Raw genomic sequence first — 15,001 nt, 5'->3', positions numbered from 1 at the left:
TAAACAATCTTACTACTTTCTGCCTCCGGAACCCGATCAACTTCCCTCCAGCTCCGACGCCGATAAAGCTGACCGGAATTGTGACAACCCAAAAATAATTTTTCTAAATTCTATTTTATAAATTCCAAAATAGCTATTTTCACTATTCCAAAATTTTTTATTTCGAAAACGGTGTTTGAATTAAATATTTTAAATCGAGTTTTAAATAAATTCGACACCAGGGATATTCTACTTCGAAAATCCCAAAATTTCGGGTACATTTATGTACCAAGTTTTGACCCAAAAAGTCAATCTGAGTGAAACTGGAAAGGAACCTGTGAAACCTGAATCAAGTGTTTTAACTAGAAACTATTCTTAGAAAATCTATTTTTGACCCTAAGTCATTCAAAATCACTTTTAGACCTTGGTCCAGTTACAAGGTGAACCCTTTTACTACAGTTGTCTAGTTGTCTGATAGGTTAGAAGTCAATCACAAATTTACCCTTTTTCCCTTCACCAATCATTGGTGACCAACCTAGTGTTTAGCACCCTATATATTCATCACTTTTCACCTTATTTTTCCTGATTTCTTCCTTGTCTCTTCACCTTTGAGCTCTATGTTAGAAGGAAGAAACAATTGCAGTAAGTTTTCCCCAAGCTCTTCTCATCCATTCATTCATCTTTCCTCTAGATTTTCATTGTCTTTGCTTCAATCTCTGATGTTCTTTCTTTTTGTGTTGTTTAATTTGTGTGGTTTGGTTGAGGAGTCTAGGAGGTGGAAGTGGTAGTGGTTGAGTAGAGAGGAGGAAGGGATCCACACAAAGAAGAAGAACAAGGAAAGGTATAAACCATGGACTCCCAAACTATATTTTGACTCTGTGAATTGCTAGAATGAGAAATAGATGTGTAGAAATGCTAGATAAATGTTGTTGTTGATCTATGATTGATTTATTGTGGTTTAGATGAGTGGGATTGCACTGATGTTGCATTTCAAATGAAGAAGAAGGTGTCTGGTGCACACTGGTGGTGCACCACATCACCTAACGGAGCTCACCAACGGACCCTGGCAAGGTCCATTGGGAAGCCCCGTTGAGTAGCGGGACTAGGCCACGGTTCTAGGCAAGAACCGTTGCCAAGCTCCACTAGGCCAAAATCAGTTCTGGCCGGGCCCTCTGTGGCTCACCTACACGTTGTTCAGACCGGGACTCGTGGGCCCTTGAGGCTCGGACACTCGGGCTCGTTACGACGCACTAGTAGAAGTTAGTTTCGTTGATTTTGGAGTTAGAATGCATGATTTATAGTTGAAATTGTGAGAAATGAATGTTGTTTGTGTTCTGTAAATGTTTTACAGTGAAGGGAAAATGGAAGCATCTGAGTTTTGTTAAATTGAGTAGAAAAGCATGATCAATATTTGTTTGAAATGATTGAGAAGCATGTTTAAATACTTGTTGTATCTACTGAGAAGATTTGCTAAGCTATTGAGAATTTGGCATGAATGGTGTATGATTTCCTTGTTTTACAGTAAATGGAATTGCTAGCACTTGAGTATATTTTGAATTGAGAAGCATGATCAATACTTGATAGTATTTATTGGGAAGATTTGCTAAGTGTTGTGATTTTAGTATAAAGCAGTGTATATTTCCATGTCATAGTAAAGAGCATGTTAGTAGACAAAGCATGGAATTGATCCTTGAGTATTTGTTTAGATTTTGAGCAATGTTGAAAAAATCGCTAGGCGCCCTCTAGGCGCATGGGGACCGCCTAGGGCGCCTAGAACGCCTAGAGCGGCTAGGTGGGCGCCTAGGAGGTTGACCGCCTAGCGCCTAGGCGCGATTTTCACAACACTGATTTTGAGTTCAAGTTATGAATTATCAGAGTAGCATTTGCTTACAAGAATTATTTGACTAAATGTGCTAATTGCATTGCTTAGCTCATGAATAGAAGATTTGTTGTAATTCTTGAGATTTCTTGCATAAGTCACTGTTTTACCAACTTTGCATTTGAAAAGGGCATTTTGCCACTTTTAAAGATTAATACAGTAAATGCTCATAGTGAAGCTTTAATCTATTTTGGAAAATCATTATCTAGTTTGCATTGAAAAGATTGCATGATATTTGATTTTCAAAATGTGAGAAAGAGAAGTTGTTTGCGATTTATGTGCATGAACTTGCATAAGTAAAGTTTGTTGCATAAGAAAAGAAATTGCATGAGAAAAAAGTTGCATGATGTATATATATTATCTATCTATTGTGAGAAAAATAGTATTTTGGAGTACCGTTAGGACTATGTTCTTTCGTAAGAAAAGGGAAAGAAAGAAAGTTTGAGAAAAGAAAGAAACGGTCAATACGAACCAACAGATTTTAGAAGTAACGAGGTCGATATTCCCGAGTTACTAGGTTAGATACTACCCGCCGGGCTTGAAATTCTAGTTAGGAGGTGTGCACACTGAAAGTACGATACCTGATTCCACAGAGAGAAAAAAAAAAGAAAGAAGGAAAGATTAAGAACCAAGAGAGTGATTCTGTGGGCGAGTTGAGTATTAAGAACCAAATGTGTTTATTTCATTTGCAAAATGATCGCAAATAAAATTGCTCACATGCTAGTTCGGGGATTTCTTTCTATGTCTGAATGTATGGGGTGTTAGTTTATTCACCTATTTTTATTGTTAATGTTTTATCTTCGAAAGTTTGAATGAAAGTTAATGTTTCTTCTTACAAAAAATAAAGTCATTTTATATCAATTTTAATCGAGGTAAATAATCTACCAAACGATACTCTAGAAAGTTTGTAACTCAGGCAGGGTTAACTCATGTTCTCCACCGTTCATCACGCCACATCATCTTCATCAACGGACATGCTGCGCAAGAATGAATTCCAGTGAGGTAGTGACTACTGACCAGTGACCACACCAAGTACTACAGAACCAGCGAGCAACCGAAATCCAAAATTTTTTGCAAAAGAAAAAAAAAAAAAACTGAAATCCAAAATTCATAAAATTCCCATTTTCTCCTCTTCGTCCCTCACTTCCTCGCATATCACAGAGGGAAACTTAGCTGTGGCATGAGCACAATCTCTGCACTTTCTCTCTCCTGAGATCTCTCTTTCTCTATTAGAGTTTCATCGCTCGGCCCGCAATTCCAATTCGAAGAAGATCTCCGCACCCGACTGCGCGCGCGCGCGTCAGTGGATTCGCTCCTCTGTGATCTTTGCTTGGATCTCTAGGGCTGCTCATTTTTCCAAATCTCCGATTGGTTTCTTCAATCTAAGTAGCTTCCCTTTCATCTGTGAATATGGTGAGTTCCTTACTTCCCCCGCTCTCGTTTGCATTGCGTTGCGAGCTAGATCTGATTCGGTTCGGTCACGGTGGTCGGCAGTGATTGGAGAATAGCAAGCTCCTTTGCAATTATCATGCGAATTATATAGTTTTATGCTTATAGCGCGAATTCTGGATTCTTCATTAATTCGTTGAACACTGATTTTGGTGAGATCTGCTATTGTTTTGTGGTTACTAACCGAAGTTCCGTTTCTTTTCGTTACTGTTATGCAATATGCAGCCTCTGAGGTTGGAAATCAAGGTACTGTTGTCTTTCTGATTCGTACTGCGACTTCATAGATATGTGTTTATGTTTATATCTCCCGTTTGCAAGTATTTGCTCAATGCTGCCTTTGATTATTGGATCAGAGAAAAGTTGCTCAAAGATCGGAAAGAGTAAAGTCGGTGGATCTGCATCCAACCGAGCCATGGTAAATACTCTTTTATTTTTTGATCCAATTATGTTGTTCGAAGTCTATATGTACAAATGCATGCATTTGACAGCATTGTACTAATTGAAACATTGCTGTGATGGGAAAGGCAAATTCATATATCTGATTGACTAATTAATTGAGCTCATGTAATAGAAGTTTTTCTTCCCTTGTTGATTAGCAGAGTCTTTGATGGACTGGATTGACTTAGCTATTCATTTAGATCACGCCTGTTCATCAATTTATACATTGTCCTTCTTGCAGGATACTAGCGAGTTTGTATTCTGGGACTGTTTGCATCTGGAACTACCAAACACAGGTAAGGAAAATTTGGTTTGTGGCATTCTATTTCATGAACTTAGTCAATATTAGTTCTTTGTAGTTCTCAACATGCTTCATTCTTACCATCATGTATCTAGCTTCCTAGCTAAATTTAAAAGCAGATTCTGCCAAAAATGCGAGGCACCACAAGAATTATGCTTATATTATCTTATTTTCTACGTTTACTTATCCACACACATGTGATATTACACAGCAATAGAAAATTGAGATTACATCCATCTGACAATGCATTTTAGGCATTTTCAAGTTAAGCTTTTTATTTATGGTTATATTTTCTGCTATATATCAATCTATGTATATTTCATTTGCCACTGTCTCTAGCTTCAACTATAAGACTCCATGGTTTGTCCACCCCCCCTCCCCCCCCCCCCACGCCCCACCCCCCACCCCGATGCACACAAAACAAGTGTGAAGAATAAAAAGAAAATAGACGACACGTGAGGTTCACTGCTTTATCATTATTTGATTTGTATTCATATTTCACAACTGTCTCCATGCCATTTTTTTTATAGCACAGTATGTTATTTTGGTAGACTCACAGCACAAGGTTGTAGAGTTTTGGGACCTCTGGTAGGAGAGGTTTTTTGGTAATTGCACATATGTCCTTACAGCAAACTACTGAGCTCGGTCTCCAACCCAATCCTCTGCAGTATGACAATTAGGACTATCATTAAAATGAATGAGCCGAATAAAAATTTTCTCCCCCCTTGCATTTGCCTGTCAAGAAATATTTTCCTTCAGATCATATTGATTGCAATTTAAGTTGTCTATACTAAAGCTTCTTAATTAGTTATAGAGAGTTCTTGCAAACATAAATTGCTAATGGAAGCTTCATGTAATTTCTTGCAGGCAATGGCAAAATCTTTTGAAGTGACTGAGTTACCAGGTTCATGAGTTTCTACTATCTTGCTTGTTTGGTCAGAGTTTATGTAGGCCTCTTTTTTTACTTTAATGAAGCTTGGCTGTTCTGTAAGACCTTTATTATCTTGCAGTTAGGTCAGCAAAGTTCATTGCACGCAAGCAGTGGGTTGTTGCTGGTGCTGATGACATGTTTATTCGGGTGTACAATTACAACACCATGGATAAGGTTAAAGTCTTTGAAGCTCACACAGATTATATCAGGTGTGTTGCTGTTCATCCTACTCTTCCTTATGTGCTGTCATCATCTGATGACATGCTGATAAAGCTCTGGGATTGGGAGAAAGGATGGGTGTGCACTCAAATTTTTGAGGGCCATTCCCATTATGTGATGCAAGTGACATTTAATCCAAAAGATACCAACACTTTTGCTAGTGCATCTCTTGATCGAACTATAAAGGTTAGAGATATTTTATTTTATTTTTTGGGTTGACTACCTGTTAAATGTTCCTCCATTTCATTATATCACTGATTGAAGGTGACACTATGTGCTTATGTCTTTTAAGATTTGGAATCTTGGCTCACCTGATCCAAACTTCACGCTGGATGCCCATCTGAAAGGTGTGAATTGTGTAGATTATTTCACAGGTGGTGATAAACCTTACTTAATCACTGGGTCTGATGATCACACTGCAAAGGTTTGCCACACACTTCTATTTTCATATTCCATCAGTTGGGGTTGAATGCAATCTAAATTATATTTATATTTGTCAATGTGGACTAGGTGTGGGACTACCAGACGAAAAGTTGTGTGCAAACTCTAGAAGGGCACACACATAATGTCTCTGCTGTGTGTTTTCATCCTGAACTGCCTATTATAATCACGGGTTCTGAAGATGGTACTGTTCGCATATGGCATGCAACAACTTATAGGTAGATTTTCAGTACATTGTTGCACTTTGTTGATTTTCTCCATGTTGTTCACACCCATTTGTGTGTTGAATATCTATCTATATCTTGTAAGCTTTTTTTATTTTTTATTTTTTATTATTATTATTATTTTTTTAATTTTTGCGAACATGATTAATGCCGGAGACTATACGTTATTCCCACAGCGAAACAACTTTGATTATTCTATGTTAAAAGGATAATTTTGATACTTATGGAGGTTCTCTGATTGATTCACAAGGTTTTAGGAGAACCTTGCTTGATACAGAAATTGAAGAAAATGTTTTATGCTTGTCATAACTCACTCATAAATTAGACCTGTAGGGAGTTTTGGTAGTATGTATTTAGTTGTATTGTCTCATTTTTTTTGACCCTTTATAATTTTGATAGTGACTCTGCTTCCAATTCTTTTTCCCCTTCTTTAATAGTTGAGTTTTCCTGCAGACTTGAAAACACTTTGAATTATGGCCTTGAGCGGGTCTGGGCAGTTGGTTACATGAAAGCTTCAAGAAGGTTAGTTTCTCTCCAATTAAGCCCATGCCTCTGCAATTGCTAGTCTGTCAAGTTCCTTGCATGCTTCATTTACGTGTCTCTAATTTGATATTTCAGGTTTAGTGCCTTTAGTATTTGATTTCAAATTCTTTCATAGAAATTGGAAAGGTTATTTCAATTAACTATGTATAGTACTAATGAAAAAGTGAACTATGCATCAGTTTGGAATAAGCTAATACTTGGCAATATTAAGAGCAACTAGTTCAGGAATAACTTTCCTAGCTTTATTTACATATGTTTTCTTTGGTAATAGCACTCTATACTGTTTTGCCAATGGACAGGATTGTGATTGGTTATGATGAGGGAACCATTATGGTCAAAATAGGTCGTGAAGTGCCTGTTGCTAGTATGGATAACAGTGGGAAAATCATATGGGCAAAGCACAATGAGATCCAAACAGTTAATATAAAGAGTGTGGGATCAGATTATGAGGTATTATTTGATTGGGTTCTGCTTACCTGGTTACAATATTTCTACAGCTTAACATTATGGTGTTATGGTGAATTAATTGTATGTTTTATGTCTCAGGCTACTGATGGAGAAAGGTTGCCATTGGCTGTCAAGGAATTGGGAACATGTGACCTCTACCCACAGGTGTGTTTGCTTTATTTTGGTAACAGTTCATTGCTCAATTTTCATTTGATGTTTAAGATTTAATTGCATGTGACTGAGATTTTTGTTTGAAATATTGTTTGTAGAGTTTAGAAGTGGTCTTTCTACCATTTAATATGCTGAACCTGAAATGTGACACTTCCCACATTTCTGCCATTTGAATAAGCTATCCTTGTACTGCATTTTAGGTTCTTGAGGTATGGAATAAGCAAATAACCATTTGGTTGTTGCAACAGTGCAACCCAGAGAATGTAAGGGTGCTGATTACGACCTAAGAAGCTTTAATAAATCATAACAACACTTAATCACCTATATGAAATTCTTCTCAGCAAATGTCATCCTTCGGTGGCATGATTCTTTAAAGTCTACTCTGTAGTATCTCTTTCTTGTGTGCTTTAATTAGAGTCTTTTGTAGATAAAATATTATTGATAAAATGGAAAAGTTCATTGTAGCCTTGTAGGAGTTGTAGGTCTTATTATTGGCATTTTGAGACCAGCTTGAGAAGATTCGGATAAAGCTGCACTACTAATCAATGATGTCTGCTGATTTTGTTGTGTCTTGCTTTCTTCCTTTCTCTACAGAACTTAAAACATAATCCCAATGGAAGGTTTGTTGTTGTTTGCGGAGATGGTGAATACATTATATATACAGCTCTGGCCTGGAGAAACAGGTCATTTGGATCTGCACTCGAATTTGCTTGGTCATCAGATGGGGAATATGCTGTGAGGGAAAGTACATCAAAAATTAAGATCTTCAGTAAAAATTTCCAGGTTTATATCCCTTTCTTCCCTCCTGGCACACCAGTCTTCTTTATCTTTTTCCCCAAATGTCAATTTGAAACCAAAACAATGTAATTTCATTTACAGTAGACTATTTTTTTTTCTTTTTAACTTTTACTAATGCTCAAGAGCCTTAATGGTCAATTTTGTTGACTTTGTATGCTATATCTTCTAGTTATTGTTCCTGCAATTTGATTTGATGCTGCTGCAATGCACAGTGAGTTCTCTGTTTACATGCTGGCTAAAGCAAATCATTTTAACATCCTTTAGGAGAAGAAAAGCATCCGTCCGACTTTCTCTGCTGAGCGCATATATGGGGGTACTTTATTGGCAATGTGCTCAAATGATTTTATTTGCTTCTATGATTGGGCTGACTGCCGGTTGATAAGGCGGATTGATGTTAATGTCAAAGTAAGAATAACAGAATTGACTTTTTTTTGAGCAATGATTACTGTTTTACTTGCATGCTCATTTGGTGTTCTGCTACCAACTTTTTTCCAGAACCTCTACTGGGCTGACAGTGGTGATCTAGTGACAATTGCAAGTGACACATCATTTTACATTCTTAAGTATAATGTAAGAGCTCCCATTTGGAAGATTTACATACTGGGATTTATTTATTTATTTATATTTTTTTCCCGTTTCTTGTATCAAGGATTGATTGGATTTGAATTAAACATTGCAGCGTGATGTTGTATCTGCACATTTAGAAAATGGAAGATCAGCTGATGAACAAGGTGTAGAAGAAGCTTTTGAACTTCTTTATGAGATCAGTGAACGGGTTCGGACTGGATTATGGGTTGGGGATTGTTTCATTTACAATAATTCTTCCTGGAGACTCAATTATTGTGTTGGCGGTGAGGTAAAATAGCATGCTCTTTACATTGATCTTTTGGCATTATAATTTTGCAGATCAATTTGTTTCTTATGTGTGAGGGAGAAAATGTATTTTATATGATGTTTCTAGGTGACCACAATGTTCCATTTAGACCGCCCAATGTACCTGCTCGGTTATCTTGCAAACCTAAGCAGGGTGTATCTTATTGACAAAGAGTTCAAGTGAGTAGCATTCTAGTAATATTTTTGGTATCGTAGTTACTTTTGTAATCATTCGTAACTCACTTCTAATATCTTCTGCCACAGTGTTGTTGGATACACTTTACTGCTTAGCTTGATTGAGTACAAGACACTTGTAATGCGTGGTGATCTGGAGCGAGCGAATGAGGTCTTACCATCGATTCCCAAGGAGCACCACAATAGGTACACACAAGTTTTGGCCTATGGCAATGTCTATCCTTATAGAATGATTGTTTGCTTTCAAGTGTTTTTTATTTTAATAATATTTTTTTAAATAAAAATAATAACTCTTTATGACAGTGGTTGGACTTTTCTGGTGGGGAAATGTGAATTCGGTTCAATAATGCTGCAGAGCATTGTCATTTTGACATACTACAATGACCATTAGCACTGTTTTCTTTGAAATGGCTTTGTGCTGCAGTCTGCAGTTTATAAGTTATAACATGATACACATCATACAAAAAGAACAAATGAAAACTATTTGAAGATTATAACTTGACGCATATAGTTATTGCTAGTTAGATAAAGTGAAACATGATTATGGTTTTATGATTTTGTAAATTTCTGTGAAGGAGAAAGGTAATTCCTATTAAAAAGGAATATTATGCTAGTTACAACTCTCTATTGCAAGCAGGTGAAATAAAGAAACAGAATGTGCATAAGATAGATGTAGATGATATAAAAATGCTAAATTGGTTGTATAGGAATGTCAGGACCATATTAGAAATGATTTTAGCAGAGTATTCCATAATCCATATGCAGGAAAGATTGAGAGAAAATTGATATAGGTAATCTGAACACGATCAACATATACATATGGATGCACTGGTTTGGAAGTGATAACATGATAGGAGAGGATGAGGTAGACTGGAACTTCAGTTATAAAGAAAGTTTTGATAGTTCAGGACTTATGAGAGATCTTACACATTAAAATTAATGGAAATATGAAACACGGTATGGATACATCCAACCTAACTAGATGATTGGGATTAAGGCTTTAGTTGAGTTGAGTTGGGTTATGTCCATCCCAAATTCTTTTACTTGTTTGCTGAAATTTGAACTGTATCCCTTTCAGTGTGGCCCGTTTCTTGGAATCACGAGGAATGGTAGAAGAAGCATTGGAAGTTGCTACAGACCCTGACTACAAATTTGAACTGGCAATACAGCTTGGAAGACTAGAGATTGCAAAGGTATGTGCATCTGACTTCTAGTTATTGAAGTGAGGGGTTTCTTTTTTGTTTTTCTTCTTCTTGATGTAAGAAGGGTTGTTAAATGATGAGCCTGTTGGATATTGTTCATCTTTTTGATCTATGGTGCAGGAAATTGCTGTAGTAGCACAGAGTGAATCCAAATGGAAGCAGTTGGGGGAACTTGCTATGTCTACCGGAATGGTAATTGTTTAATGGCCATATGAGCTGAAATGTTTTTCCTCTTTGAATCTCTTTGATGTTTCATGGATGAGTGTTGATATAGTAATATAATTGCTCTGTATAAGTTGATGCCACTCTTTCCCTGTGCCCCCTAGCATTACTATTTAGGATAATCTTTCTTAGTTTTAATGTTTGTGCTTCCTGATTAAATTTCTGTCCTTTATGTGCTTTTTTAGGTTTGATAACTATGTTGCCTTTTTATTTTATAATTGCAGTTGGAGTTGGCAGAGCAATGTTTGAAACATGCAAATGACCTGAGTGGCCTGTTGCTGCTGTATTCTTCTTTAGGAGACGCTGATGGAATAACTGGATTGGCTTCTATTGCCAAGGAGCATGGGAAGAATAATGTTTCATTCCTTTGCCTATTTCTGCTGGGTAAAGTGGATGAGTGCATTCAGCTGTTGATTGACAGGTATCTTTATTCATTACTTAACACAGTCCTGTTAGGCTGCATGTAATTTTTCGAATTAGGGGATGACATTCTATATCTTTATTAATGCAGTGGCCGTATACCTGAAGCAGCATTTATGGCACGATCATATTTACCCAGTAAAGTCTCTGAAATAGTTTCCATTTGGAGAAAGGACCTTAACAAGGTTAGTATTTTTTTCTTCCTTCTTAAAAAAAAATCATTTTCTCATGAAGTTTGCTGTAGGGAGATCAGTTAAAGCTATTTTGGTGCACATCCTATCATCTTGCCATAGAGTTGATGGTGCAAAAAACTTTATTAGTCCATTGCGATCACTCTCTTTCAGAAAAGTAGTTTCTCTGGAGTGTATTTTTTATTTGATTTACTACAAGTATGCTATATCCTTTTGCTGTTGAAATAATATTGAGACTTTATTTAAATAGTCTGTGTTGGATGTAAATGGAATTCTGATAATGGTTTTAACATGAAAACTCTATTTGGAGGAGGGTTTTGTTTTAAAAAATGTTTGACCTGGTTCAGTGAATGAATTATGATGTGCAATTGTGCAGGTCAACCAGAAAGCTGCTGAGGCTTTGGCTGATCCTCAAGAATATCCGAACTTGTTTGAGGATTGGCAAGTTGCACTTGCTGTTGAATCTAGCGTTGCAGAGACCAGGTATACATCATACTGCTATTCACTCTCCTGTTTCTTTTTTCCCTTCTCTGTATTAGTATGTGAAGATATGCTTTGCTGTTCCCTTTTCTTCACCTCAATCTTTGATTTGTACAAGGGCTTGAAATGGATAAAGTTAGAAATGTGTTTGACCGTACTCTGTAATCAAGTAAATTTGTTCATGTGCTGTATTAGAAATCTGTCATGCAAACTCTTTTTGTGGTGCTTTTGTAATTCTGGTGTTGTCACTTGCTCTGCAGAGGTATCTACCCACCAGCAGCCGAATATTTAAATCATGCTGATAGATCTGCAGTCAACCTTGTGGAGGCTTTCAGGAATATGAGGATGGATGAAGAGGAACCCCTTGAAAATGGAGAATTGGATCATGAGGTATACATTTTTAACAAAAAGAAAACCTAATTCTCTTGATTTGATTGGCTTTGTGCAAAGATGCTGACTTCTAACCCTTGGTTTCTGTTCTTTGTTCTATTTTCTTAATGCATTTTATACAACCTAAACAGTTCCATACTCAACTGAATTTCTTGTCCTTTTCCAACAGTTACTTAGGAATCTTTCATAAACTTTTATATACTAGTTTGGTTTTATTTGTTTAGCCCCAAGTTGAAAATTTCTTTTCAATTTCCATGTACAGGCTGCAGTACAGAATGAAGGCGAGGGACAGCAGCCGGAGCAAGATGATATTCAACCAGAGGGGCATGAAGATGGCCAAGAAGAGGCTGTTGTGGTGGATGCTGAATCAACAGATGGTGTGCTTGTTAATGGAAACGATGCTGATGAAGAGTGGGGTATGAATAATGAAGGAAAACAGTCAGCTTAAAAGCAATTGGTTGGGCTGGTGTGAAAATCGTAGTTTTGTCGCTGGTGATTAATTCAATTTCTTTTAGCCGCTGCTTCAAACTCCCATACCTGCATTCCAAGTTTTTTTCCCACTCTTTCTTTTCCTACAAATTTTTTATTCATATTTAATATTGCTGATATCATTTTTATTTATGAAAATATTTGCAAGTTTTTTTATAATGCTGCATTCACGACGTTTCTGAGTGTGTAAACTACAGGAAATATTTTTTTGTTACTGAAATTGTCACAAAAACCAAGGGAGTTCATATACTATTATAATTTTCTGGTTGGGAAGTTTATAGGATTTGTAAGACCACCTTCCACATAGTATGTAGAATATACTGCACAGCATCTTTAGGTTCTGAATTTGGTTTCTTTGTTTTTCATTCCTTGTCGGTCTGTTTATGCTGTTTTGAAATATGATCATCAATGCTTCTTGTTGTTAATTTCATAGTAGTATACTTTATTTACATAGATCTTTTTCCTCTAATTTTTATTTAATTTCTTGTAGGTGTTCCTTGTGTTATGCGGTTTTATGTGTATTGTGATGATACCTTACTTTTTCTTTTTCTGTTTTGTTGTTTTGGCAGTGCTTACACATCCCTGATTCCAGTCAATGCAATCGGTTCCAGCTGTATGTAATTCATTCTTAAGGTAAGAAAAAAGAGTTGAATTTTGATCAGCCTGCCCGTGTTTAGTTTCATTCAAATTGTTATTCTATTTTAGAGACAGACAGAAGTACAACTTTCTTTTGTTTGTGTTGGCGATTTTAACCCTACCCTTATCAGCTGACAACAGCCGTTTTATTCCAGACTCTCCGTCAATCGTCTTGAAAAGGTAAAGGTGAAGAGGAACCGGGTGTTTGCTTGGCTTGGCTGTGGTGTGATTTTGTAGCAATGAGTTTTTTCAACATTCAGTAGACGACATTTGTTTGAGCTTCAGTTATTAAATACTGTGTAGCTTAGATGCCCCCCCATAGTTGTCTTAATTAATACAGTATGATATTCTTTGAAATTCTTAAATGCCATTGTGAATGTAGAAGTATTATGTTATATGAAAAGTGCGGATAGGGTGGATCATTTTAACCTTTATTATATTGTTTGTTCCACTCTCCATGATTGAATCCGTTAACCAACGATAATTATGCATTGCGCGATAGATTAGGATTTAGGAGCCACTAAGCCAGCTTGTTGCCCTAACTTCTGTCAGAATCTTCTCGACCCAGTCTTTTACTCTTTTCATATTAAGAAGAAAAGATTAGTTCATTCCGTTTTTATGCTGAAGGCTTAAACCTCCAACGCCAATGGCAATGCCTCCCTCGTCAACAAATATATTAATCTAATTTTCATTCTTTCGGTTAGAAAAACATAGCAGTTGTTCCCCTTCCCAACAAAATTAAACGTACCTTAGTTGTCCATGCAAGTAGAACATTTTTTTAGCCGTCCAATTGTGCATCCATTTCATAAGGTTTATTTAATCAATTAATGATGATGAAATTTTAACCTATTTAATGTGCGTAAATATTTTGATGCACACATTTTAATTAAGTAAATATATATTATTGATTACTTAGAATGCATAATTATAAAATGTTATACCTGGAAAGCCATAAATAGAGAATTTGACATGGTAATATGTCAATTTCTTTTAACTAATTAAGGTAGGGCTGTAGGGGTAGCCAATGACCTTTGTGGTCTAGTGGTATGAAGTGGCTCTTCCAAATGAGAGGTCATTGATTCAGTAGTTATAAACATATACTAGTATTTTATATGCGCGATGCACAAAAAATATATGCCCAATATTAAAACTAAATATTAAAATCTTTGTTATATTAATTATTTTAACAAATAATTGTGTGTGTGTGTGTGTGTGTGTGTGTGTATATATATATATATATATATATATATATATATATATATATATATATATATATATATATATATATATATATATATTGTGTGTGTGTGTATATATATAATTGTATAATTCATATTAATATTTTTGAGGTAAAAATTATAGAAATGATAAATTATTAAATATAACTATGATAACATTTTAATTAAAACCTAAATGAATTCAAACTTACCATGGAAGGATGTAAGAAATAATATTATGTATGCATGTACATGGTAATAATAATGTAGAAAGATAATAGAAGTTATAACTACAGGGATATTTTTGTCCAAAAAATTATGTAGTACAACTTTTATAACATAATGTACAAAAGAATTTAACAGAAAAAATGGACATAAACCAGGGGTATAACCTGGATTGAAGCTTATTATGTTTTTAGATTACATTGTAACAAAGTCGGCAATTTATATCCTACACCACGGCGCGTGTTGCACTATGCGCCCAGATGCAAAACGACGTCGTTTTAATTTTATTTTTTTTTTTGAAATTTCCCACCCCAGTGAATGGCAGTAGTTTTTGCTTTAAAAAAAAACCCGCTGTTCAAGAATGTACATAATGTTATACTTGAATACACATAATTGTATACATGAATGTACATAATTATATAACAAAATATACATACTCTTTTTAAAAGATAATACACATAATCTAACATAATACTTAATAAACATAAACTTTTAACATAATACACATAAACTCTTAACATAATACACACAAATTTTCTGATTTGGATGTACATAATTGTATAAAAAATACACATAACTGTATGAACCAATACACATAACGTTGTGAACAAATACACATAATGTTGTGAACAAATACACAT

The 15,001-nt window shown here is 35.6% G+C and overlaps 1 protein-coding gene across 9 annotated transcripts; it reads left to right on the top strand.

The window, feature by feature from the left end:
* Nucleotides 1-2,988: 2,988 nt before the first annotated feature.
* Nucleotides 2,989-13,355, top strand: LOC109189327 (coatomer subunit beta'-2). 9 transcript variants are annotated; one of them, XM_019340106.1, is made up of 26 exons: nucleotides 2,989-3,271; nucleotides 3,533-3,553; nucleotides 3,661-3,722; nucleotides 3,987-4,041; nucleotides 4,914-4,950; nucleotides 5,057-5,382; nucleotides 5,489-5,620; nucleotides 5,707-5,855; nucleotides 6,315-6,383; nucleotides 6,704-6,854; nucleotides 6,951-7,016; nucleotides 7,617-7,805; nucleotides 8,085-8,225; nucleotides 8,316-8,390; nucleotides 8,500-8,676; nucleotides 8,782-8,873; nucleotides 8,958-9,074; nucleotides 9,967-10,081; nucleotides 10,211-10,282; nucleotides 10,537-10,733; nucleotides 10,824-10,917; nucleotides 11,300-11,406; nucleotides 11,649-11,793; nucleotides 12,056-12,285; nucleotides 12,852-12,915; nucleotides 13,074-13,355. In XM_019340106.1, the coding sequence occupies exons 1-24, from the start codon at nucleotides 3,269-3,271 to the stop codon at nucleotides 12,239-12,241; spliced, it is 2,778 nt and encodes a 925-aa protein (XP_019195651.1). In that variant the 5' UTR covers nucleotides 2,989-3,268; the 3' UTR covers nucleotides 12,242-12,285; nucleotides 12,852-12,915; nucleotides 13,074-13,355. The 9 variants fall into 9 exon arrangements, with proteins under 9 accessions (XP_019195651.1, XP_019195656.1, XP_019195659.1 ...); XM_019340111.1 differs by having other exon boundaries at nucleotides 3,141-3,271; nucleotides 12,056-12,209; XM_019340114.1 differs by having other exon boundaries at nucleotides 3,141-3,271; nucleotides 12,056-12,209; nucleotides 13,060-13,355.
* Nucleotides 13,356-15,001: the final 1,646 nt, after the last annotated feature.

This window comes from Ipomoea nil, unplaced genomic scaffold, assembly GCF_001879475.1.
Source record: "Ipomoea nil cultivar Tokyo-kokei standard unplaced genomic scaffold, Asagao_1.1 scaffold0202, whole genome shotgun sequence".
In the NCBI taxonomy this organism is placed as follows: domain Eukaryota; kingdom Viridiplantae; phylum Streptophyta; class Magnoliopsida; order Solanales; family Convolvulaceae; genus Ipomoea; species Ipomoea nil.
The sequence above is the reverse complement of the archived record's forward strand: the minus strand, read 5'-3'. Positions and strand labels throughout refer to the sequence as shown.

What these genes read in the sequence shown, in the direction of transcription:
- LOC109189327 (XM_019340106.1), top strand. An exon ending in TTGCTATGTCTACCGGAATG is followed by an intron (nt 10,283 to 10,536) that starts GTAATTGTTTAA and finishes TTATAATTGCAG; the next exon opens with TTGGAGTTGGCAGAGCAATG. An exon ending in TCTAGCGTTGCAGAGACCAG is followed by an intron (nt 11,407 to 11,648) that starts GTATACATCATA and finishes ATTCTGGTGTTG; the next exon opens with TCACTTGCTCTGCAGAGGTA.